The following is a 10467-nucleotide window of genomic DNA, read 5'->3' on the forward strand; positions in this document are numbered from 1 at the left end:
TGCTGTCATAGTCATGGGATTGGTTTTTTTCTTTCCGTGAGTTGATTAAAAAATTAAATATTCTATATTTATGATTGGATAAGTATTTTGCATTGTTTTTTAAAAAATAAATCTAAAAACTGATTTTTTTTTCTATCTATTCAACCAATCTTTATAGTAAACTTGTAGAAAAGCAGGTTAGCCTATGTCATCACAAAATCTGATTATTATGCCTACAATTTCAAAATTATTTTTTTAAATGTGCATTCATTTATGAAATACGATTAACTTGGTAAATTTCTTGGAAGGCTGTGTTGTGTAGGTTATGGTGTCTGTATTTCATTGGTTGATGACTCATTATTATAGGGAAAAGTAGGTTTTCTTTGAGATATATTTATAGAACCACTAAGATTTTTAAGCTTTTCTTAAAAGAAACAACTCAAATGTCTATAAAGGAATGAACGGCATGCTTTCTTACACATTGTGTGGATATAATACACATGTTTTAATAGTTGAAAATTATTTAGCTGCATTAATGATTATTTCTTTTGTTATTTACAGATAATCTGGTTTACAGCTTTGTTTCCTTATGTTATTCTTACCATACTGTTTTTCCGAGGTGTGACACTTGAAGGTGCTGGAGATGGACTTCTTTTCTATATTACACCTCAGTTTGAAAAGTTGTTGGATCCAAAGGTATATTATAGTTTTCTCTTCTTTCTTTCTTTCTTTTTTTTCCTTCATAAGCTAAGGAATTTTTAATTATACCTACATATCCTGCTAGTTATTACCTTTTGGTGTTATAACTAGTAACTTAAATTAACACACACAAGCAACATATTTGTATTTAATTAATTACAAATAGACCACTTTTTCAAGGAATTTATAGGTATTTGTCAAACTGTAACTCTGTTTGTTTTTGTGTTTTGACAGGTTTGGGTTGTTGCAGGGACACAAGTGTTCTTTACATTTGGTGTTGGTTTTGGTTCCATTGTGACCTTAGGAAGCTACAACAAATTTCATCACAATTTTGTAAAGTGAGTTAGAAAGCTGATAATAAAATATTGATTTTTGTTGACATGTAATCCTGGTACAACTTTGTTTAGTTATTGCGAGTTTGTATTATATGTATGTCTTTTTGAGCTTTTATCTTGTTTCAATATATGAAGCCAAGTTCATTTTTCTCCTGAAAAATATTTAAATTATATCATAACACTGGAAAGGTTGAGTATGTTAAAATAATTTTTGAGTATAGAAAAGCATACACCAGAATTAAACCTTTTAATTGTTTGGCATTTTGAGGGCAACATGATGCTATAAAAAAAACAATTGCTTTTGGAAAGAGCGTGTAACAATCTCTTTCCAATGCAAGATATTCTTATACTCAGGTTATAAAGATTTGTTTACATTGGATATTTAGAATTTTTAAAATTGGGATATTAGCTATAAGTTAAGAGGTGGGGGATAGGGATCAACTTGTGGCACAAGAACCATTCAGATAGACACCTGCAAGTTTTACTCCAGCCACGATGACTGTCTTCTAACAAGTTTCATGCCATTTGGTGAACAAGAATTTCAAAATTGGCACATGCTATTGAATGGACTTATAACCATCACTGGATACTATGCCAGACTGTTAGAAATGAGAAGAGTATATACAAATGTCAAAGAAAATTCTATTATCATCATACCAAAGTTTCAGACTTGTACTATACCAAGCTATAAATAATGGATTTGTACAGAAACAAAGCCAATAGGGTACGAATTCACCAAGATAGGACATCATAACATATCTCCAATTCAACCATCACATATCTTAAGTAATTACATGCGTGCCATTTTTCCGCTGAAACGCGGATTTCCACGGTTTTCAAACGGCCAACAATCACCCACGAGATTCGTGTAAATTTGAGGAGAAAATATGAGCGATTTGGGGGCCGGGTAGGTGGTTTTTGAGGAGAAATCGTATTTTTTCAATGTTTATTGCAGAAAAAAAAAATCTGGCTGCCATCTTGGAGGCAGTCTCGTGGTCTGGTATCGTGTGCGTACCAGACTATAAAATATTCTCTACGCTCCAAAGAAACAACAGCGATTGAAATGTTTAAAAGGAAAGATGTTCATTTTGATCCTGTAGACAAGAGAATGTGTAAGGACATTAGATCAGCAGCTTCAAAGTATACCTCAAAGCTGAGGGAGAATCAGAAGAAAAGGGCAGAAAGGCTTGAGGCCAATGGTTCTGTGAAATCTGGCCCAGCCACCTTGGCTAAAGAAAAAGTCCAGAAAGCTGCAGAGGCACAGAGAGCTGCCCATTCAGAGAAGGAGAGAAAAAAGCTCAGAAGAGAGCACTGGAAACCCTTGTCACGGAAAAAGAGGAAAGTAGCCAAGATTGATTAAAGGAAATTAAGTGATTTGAAATTTGACTGTAATTTATGCAGCAGAGCAGAAGTTGATATCAGTGACTGAAAAACATTTTATTATTATCTGCAGCATGCAGTGCCAGTGGTTTATTTTAAAGCATATCATTAATTTTATTTTGAAGCAATGTCAAAGCTTTCCTTGATTTGCTGTTTGAGTTTGTATTGTGAAAGAATGAAAAATATACTGATATTGATGTACCAGTAATTTACTGACAAGATTGTATAGATGAACAAGTTTTACTCTAGGTAGTCATGTAGAGTAATTTTAAGTAATTTGAAATTTTAATGGAATACATGCAGCAGAGCAGTAGTTGTTGATGTCAGTGACTGTACAAAATTTAATTTCTGAGGCATATCGCTGATATCAGTAGTTTAATATTGAACCCTATCAGTAGTTGAATTTTTAAGCAATGTCATAGCTTTCCTTCATATGCTGTTTTAGTTTGTATTGTCAATTTGTGAAAGAATGGAAAATTCACTGACATTAAGGTACCAGTAGTATAATGACAAGATTGCATAGATGAACAATTTGAACTGTAGGTAGTCATGATTAGTCAAAAGAGTAATTTTATGTGATTTGAAAATTGTATGGAACATATGCAGCAGAGAAGTAGTTATTGGCAATGACTGTAAAACATATAATTGGCAGCATACCAGTAGTTGATGATGATGATGTTATTGATGACAAAAAGGATAATAATGAAATGATTTGTATTTGAAATATTTACCGAGTTATTTTGGCTTTATTAACTCATATTACTAATATATTTTGATTTATAAAAAAATTAAACTGAATAAATAGCAAATAAACAATCTTAAATTTCATTTATTTACTTTTTATTTTATTTGTTAATTTTAGATATTTTGATATATCTTCTAAAAAATGAATGCAAATTAAAAGAATAAATCAATCTGCTAAAAACTGTAAATGAAAGTTATAGTTTTTATTAGTTTGATTTAGTCTTTTAATTTCCTTTTGTTATTTTATATGATATATATTGTGTACTTTTCCAACATTGCAATGTCAAAAACCATAAAGAAATTATGTCTGATTGCACCAAATCACACCAAATAAAGATTGATTATGTATACCTTTTCCTCTTTTTTTCATAAATGTCATTGGCATGCCTGTAATTAGAGAATGAAATGGATGTTCATGTTATTGCATATAAAGGCAAACCATTCAAGTTGCTCTTCTACACTAAACAGATTATGAAAAGCATACACAGAAGAGTTAATGTGTTTAAAATAAAACAACTTTATGACAGAGCCTTTTGGTATAGGGAAATAAGCTGCAAGATTGTTGCCAAGTTTTACAGCCAACAAATATAACATGACCATAGATGTGGTGACATGAAGTGTGATGATGTGATGCTCTGAAATTGTTTGAATATGACTTAATCATCTGTATTTTATAATACAACCACAATTTTATAGTCTGTTGAAACCCATACAAGATTATAGGAAATGTTTTTGTATTACAGAGATTCCTTCATCTTGTGTATGGTAAACCCAGCTACAAGCATCTTTGCAGGATGTGTGATATTCTCTGTGCTTGGGCACATGGCTCACATAAAGGGAGTTGATGTTGCAGAGGTGGTTAAGTCAGGTATTATTTCTAAAGAGTTGTACTTTATCTTGCAAGATTGAATTGATAGCATATTCATAAAGATCCAGATCACTTTCACTCTATAAAAGAATGTATGTGTAAGATAGAAATTTGATTGAAGTGCTTATAATAATTAAACTTTAATTCTAAAACATTACAAACAAAATAATTAGGATTTATTTAGACATGCAGAAAACAAGTACTAGTTTTCATAGATGGAAGTAAGAGATTATTAAAGAATATAGAATGGTGTGAAAAAATGAGAGAAATGTTTTTACTGTTTTGTGTACACTTCATTTGATGCAACATTACAACCGTAAAATAACTTTAGCTTTTCAGAACATGATTTTTATTGTTAAATTAAGATAACTTGATAAGACATGTCTTTGTTCTCATCTGGAAAAAAACAACAACAAAACTTGTAACAAAAAATACGTTTCCACTTTCCTTGGTATTTATAACAGATTTGTTACTTTTTTTTAGGTCCTGGTCTTGCTTTCTTAGTATATCCTGAAGTTGTTCTACAACTTCCACTAGCCCCTCTTTGGTCAGTAATATTCTTCCTAATGCTCTTTATTCTTGGTATTGATAGCCAGGTGAGTTATAACATGCATCACAAGTAACTAAACTAAGTAACAATCAGATAAGGTTTATGGTATATTACATTAGTGCCATGAACTGATACATGAGTGTCAATCATTGGAGCTGTATAATACAAGTACATAATAAGCTATATAATAGTAGTACGCTAGAATGAGGTGATAGGTGACAACCATGCGAGCTGTGTGGTACACAGTAGGTGGTTAAAACGAATCAATAGGTGACAAGTCAGATGAGTTCTGTGATTCACAGTAGTTGATTACAGTGAGCTTGCATGGTGGTAGCTTCAATTAATAAGAAGTTAACAAAGAATGGATTTTGATTTTAAAATTGTTAAGTAGTAGTTATGTAAAATAACAGTTATGGTAAACAGTATTCATTGTCTTTATAAAAAATTAATATAACAAAACAAACTTGTATAAAAGAAATAAAAATGTTGAAAATTGTGTTTTTCAATTCTTAATTGCCTAAAAGCATTTTAAATAATTAAAATTTAGAAGTACAGTAGCTCTGATTTTCTCAGGTTTCTATTGATAAGGAAAATGTTGGTTGTTTATAAGCCTAAATTTTTTCATTTGGCAACAATGTTCAGTAAATTCCAATTCATGTTTCAGTTCTGTACAGTGGAAGCTCTTATCACAGGAATTGTAGATGAATGGGAATCAGTTTTACGTCCTCACCGAAAGTTATTTACTATTCTTGTATTTATCATCCTTTTTCTGCTGGGTTTGCCAATGGTAACTGAGGTATGACTTTTTTGGTCTAGCTAAATGACTAGTCTTTTTTCCTTTTTTTTTAGCTGTCAAAGAAATGTTTTTATATAATGAATGGTGAATAAACCCCATAGCTTGCAGAAACAATTGTTTATATCAAGACATCTGTTAGTAACCCTTGAAGTTCAACTGGGGGTGTATATTTTCATATAAAACTGATAACACTGTGTATTTTCTGGTTCTAGGGAGGAATGTACCTATTTCAACTTATGGATTATTATTCTGCTAGTGGTATCACCTTGTTGTTTACTGTTTTCTTCCAAACTATCGCCATCACTTGGGTTTATGGTAGGAATATTTCAAATTTATTGTTTGTTTCTTCACATAAATCTGAAATCCATTGTCTTTTCTTGACAAGTTTTTAATGTCTTTAGTTTTCATCATCACCTTTATTTTTCTACTTGATGTGTCTCACTTTTGATTTCTGGTGTATGTACACTTTAAATTTGATACTAATGTTTCTGGTTTTCAAGACACGTTATCATTTAGCTTTGCCACATTAAATAGCTGTAGCACTTAAAATTTTCAGCTGATGTATTTTTTTTTCTCATAATATATCTTTGAATAAGAGTATTATTTTCCATAATTTCCACAAAACATTCAGTGTTTGTACTCTTCCACATAAGGAGGCTTACTTTTAACTGTGTATATATTAGATGTTTTTTTTGCTGTTGTTTTTTAAAGTTCCTGTATAAGATATTTTTGGACAAATAGTTATAATTTATCTGTATGCATTATTTCAGGGGTGAAAAGGTTTTCAGATAACATCAATGAGATGATTGGCAAATCTCCCAACTGGTATTTTGTGATAAGTTGGGTGTTTGTTTCTCCTGTTGTCTGTATAGTAAGTGTTGTTTAAATTGTCTACTTCATTTTCATTCTTATTCAGTTAGTATATTTTAAGTACTTACAGCTTACTTAATTCTATAGAAAAAACAAATTAATTGGTGTGTAGCATCCAAATAATTAAACAAGTCTATAGGAGCTTCACCTTTTTCAGTTTAACAGACTTTGACTATAGTGAACTCTTATTTAAAAAACAAACAAACCTGTACTTAACACATTCTAGCTTGTTTTTTGAGTACAATTAAATCTGTGCAAGCTCTGTCAATAGCTTAGAACCTCAGTAATACTATTGATAAGTTTTGAGTGTAATGTTGGTAGAAAATATTTGCTCTGTTTTAATCATGTACAAAATATTGATAATGTTTAGATAAAACTACAACTACATAACTTATGTGTATCTAATGGAAAGTATAATCCTTAGTGCCAATCTGTAAAATAAAATCTTTAACAATACCTTAGAAATTTCTTGTGTAATATTCCTAAATGATATATTTTTGAAGTATTTTCACCATTATCCTGAGTTAAAGACCTCTAATTATGACAATACCCTTCACATTTCAGAGCATCTTCCTGTTTTCAGTCATCCGTTACAAACCCCTTGTGTATGCTCAGACTTATGAATATCCATGGTGGGGCCAGTTGATTGGCTGGTTCATTGGTCTGTCTTCTATGGTCTGGATTCCATGCTACATGATCTACTTTCTGGCTGTTACTCCTGGATCATTGAAAGAGGTGAGGGTTATGTTACTTCTTAGAGATGTATCATTTCCTAAGGTAAAATATATTGTCATTCTCAGAATTAATTGTATTATCTACTTACAGGAACACTTCATTACTATTCTGATTTTAACTGTGGTTTAATTACAACTCCGAATAAACTTACAATTTCTGTTACACATGTGCCACTTCATAGTTTCTGATTTGCATTGCCAATGGATGAGAGAATACCTAATGCATTGTACTAAATATTGAAGATTTTTAAGCGTGCTTCATTGGAAAAAACAAGAATTAATATTTTCAGTAGGATCCTGAAATACCAATTAGTAAAAAATAAAAATAAACTTCATATTATTACATATCCTTATTTAAAGCAACATTGTGTATCTGTAGCGTGTCATTGCTGGAATTACTCCACGGGTGAAACCACTCAGGGATCAGAGGGGGAGTAATACTCCTGAAGAAGCAGTTCCTTTAGAAAATGGATGTTATGGCATTCCTCCTCCAGCATACTGTGAAACTATGGAAGAAGTGTGAGTTTTCATCCATGCTGGCTGTCCATGTTCTACAGAGTTTGAACCATTACTAAAGAAAGTACTCTACTGTGATCAAGCTGTGGAGTTTTAATGTCCAGCATATTAGGTTTGCGACATGGTTGTTGCATATAAAAGATAACCCATGGTTTTTTTAACCAAAGATGAGAATAAAGTCAGAAGATCAGAAGAATAGTGGACAGCCTGAAGAATTCTGTGTGAAGTTCTGAAAGTTGATATTTTTCTTGCATAATATACATAAATCCTGGTCAGGCAAAATCTAGAAGCACCATGGGGAAACAGCCATCAGTGACGCATAGATATTTCAAACGTTTTGTGTATTGTTAAACCAAATGGATAGTATTTTTAAGGTGTAAATATCCAGATGAATGTTTGTTTTGTATTTAATTATTGGTGATGATTCTGTTATTAGACTTTTTTTAAAGTGCTTCCTTTCTGTTAAGAAATTTACTGCTTTCATTATTGTACTTTGTAAAACAAAAGCCTTTATTATGTTGAGAAAAAATGAAATCTAACTGAATATTGTCAAAGGTGAATGTTTCCCTTAGGAATTGTGCAAGAGAGATTTGGATTAGATATCTTTTAAATTTTGCCACAAACATGTAGTTCAATACATATATAAACAGTTGTACAATAATTCTTTTAAGCTTCTACAATGCAGTGAGCATCTACTTCACTACAGTTTCAACAAAATTTTGACAAACAATTACAGCAGAAAAAACTTCACCATAGATATTTGGCTGTAAATACTGAAATTCTTTGCATTTGCATTTTGAACAAAATGACAAATCTATTCTCTTTTCAATTTAAATAGTTTCTGATTTTTTTCGATGATAACTGCATATAGATTCGACTTCTATATTTGGTACATCCATGCAAAAAAATGACACACTTTGAATCAGCTTTTATTTAAAACATCGGATATCACAAAAATGTAAGATTTCTCTTCAGAACATTAGTAAAATCTTTTAGGGACCAGAAATTCTAACTTCCCAAACTTCTTTTAAAAAATGATTAAAAAGAGAAATAATTGTTAGCATAATGATTTCAAATCTGCAGTATTAAAATGTTTAATTATTTAATTGCATATCATCACAATTGTTCAGAAATTGTTGAACATTTTCAAAATGTACTGTGTATATGTTGCTTGTTTCAATTTCAAATTTTCGAAATATATTTGATCATAATGTTAGTGATTTATTTGTAATTAATTACATTTTGTGTCCTCAGTTTAATCAGACCATATAATGTGCTTGTCTTAATCATTAAATTTTTGTTGAAGTTTCCTTTTTTTTTTTCAATGTATCCAATATTATTGTGATTGCTACAAGTACGTCTTATAAAGTTCTTCAAGTCAAGTACATTTCTCAAAGTGAAGATAACATAGTAGAAAACTGTATGTAGAATAAAGGAAAATGAGCAAAAATGAAGTTTTGATTCCAAAAATAATCTTCTTAGTAAACTTTATAGAACAGAAGAGATAGAATTATTTGAAACCAATGAGTTAGGCAAAAAAATAAATAGTTCATAGCAATTACCTCTAGATTGATTTATTACAAACCATCACTGTATAGACTAAAAATAAATGTAGTGGGTTATTAACTGTTCTTATTTTATTTTTCTTTAAAAATGCAATGGTGTATACTTGTTTCAGTTTGTTCTCTGATATAAAAATACTTATTTAAATAGTTAATATTTAAAGGTTGTGATTAAGATATCCAGAAAAGTGAAATTTTCATCCTCCCATGGATATGTGTTCTGTCTTTATTATTCCACACCTAAAGTTTAATGCTATTTTCAGATCTAGTATGCCAAATACTAGTCTTGAGTGACGAAAATATTATATTTATATTTCAATAGTATTTGCAAATATAGTGGAAGAAGTCAGTTGAAAGAACTTCTAAATTTAGTCAAAGCTCAATCACAATAATTGTGATAAAATAGATTTATACTCTTGACGACGATCTAGATTTAGCTTTTTTTTTTTTCCGGTGTCTATGAAATTTAGTTCGTCAATGTAGCAGCCTATAAAATAGACGTAACCCCCCTTTATCAGTGAATGTTTGGTTTTTAAAAACATGAAAATATATTAGCTGCTCAAAAACTAGAACGTTTTTCTTAACCCTTGAAGAAAGTAGGAGACAGTGAATCCTGCAAGTTTATCATGAAGTAAAATATTTGAGCCTGCCTTCATCATTTTATCCATGTTTTTAGCATAACGTATTTTTCAACCAAAGTCTTTGGTGCCTACAATGTAACACTAAACTGTTGTAAATAGTTGTTTTTTTAATTTAGTTTTTTGTTGTGATAACATTATTGTATGTGATTTTTTTTATTTCAAAATAAAGATTTCTTCGTCAAGCAACAGTTTTTCTTTTTAAATCTCGCTGGCTGTTTCACGCTAGAAATTTCCACTAAATTACTGGTACAAAATTGTCATAATAATTATATGTTGTTATCTTAAAACAATATTTTTTCCAACGAACCGAAATAACTCTGGCTAGGTGGGTTAAGGCGTTCGACTCGTAATCTGAGGGCCGCGGGTTCGAATCACCGTCGCACCAAACATGCTCATCCCTTCAGCCGTCGGCGGTGGGTGGTGATGACTAGCTGCCTCACACTGCTAAATTAAGGATGGCTAGCGCAGATAGCTCTTGTGTAGCTTTGCGCGAAATTCAAAAACAAGCAGTTATTTGGTTAAAAAGTTGATTTATCATTTTAAAAGCAAATATAAATTGTCCCAAGATATACAGGTTTGTTGCATAAACTTTAAACATAATTTGGTTTTTGGAAAATTCATCTCGGTGAAGAAACAAAATAGTTTGAGGAACTATCTCAAAAAACAAACTATTTTCTACTACTAGTTAAAAAAGAAGTGCGCAGAGTGGAGCTATTTACTGCCACTTTTTGCGTATAGCGAAAATGAGTAAATTGTAGAGAGCATACATATGTGTTAAGTCGTACATTGATAG

At 31.0% G+C, this 10467-nt stretch overlaps 1 protein-coding gene across 2 annotated transcripts in view; it reads left to right on the plus strand.

Moving 5' to 3' along the window:
• Nucleotides 1-9860, plus strand: part of LOC143222268 (sodium- and chloride-dependent GABA transporter 1-like) — a 31674-nt gene extending 21814 nt beyond the window's left edge. For both annotated transcript variants that reach the window (XM_076448530.1, XM_076448531.1), the window contains exons 7-15: nt 541-675; nt 913-1016; nt 3881-4005; nt 4489-4601; nt 5220-5351; nt 5564-5666; nt 6122-6222; nt 6786-6956; nt 7335-9860. In XM_076448530.1, coding sequence (XP_076304645.1) covers nt 541-675; nt 913-1016; nt 3881-4005; nt 4489-4601; nt 5220-5351; nt 5564-5666; nt 6122-6222; nt 6786-6956; nt 7335-7478 — 1128 coding nt within the window. In that variant the 3' untranslated portion in view covers nt 7479-9860. The remainder of the gene's footprint in view (nt 1-540; nt 676-912; nt 1017-3880; nt 4006-4488; nt 4602-5219; nt 5352-5563; nt 5667-6121; nt 6223-6785; nt 6957-7334) is intronic.
• Nucleotides 9861-10467: the final 607 nt, after the last annotated feature.

This window comes from Tachypleus tridentatus, chromosome 8, assembly GCF_004210375.1.
Source record: "Tachypleus tridentatus isolate NWPU-2018 chromosome 8, ASM421037v1, whole genome shotgun sequence".
Taxonomy (NCBI): domain Eukaryota; kingdom Metazoa; phylum Arthropoda; class Merostomata; order Xiphosura; family Limulidae; genus Tachypleus; species Tachypleus tridentatus.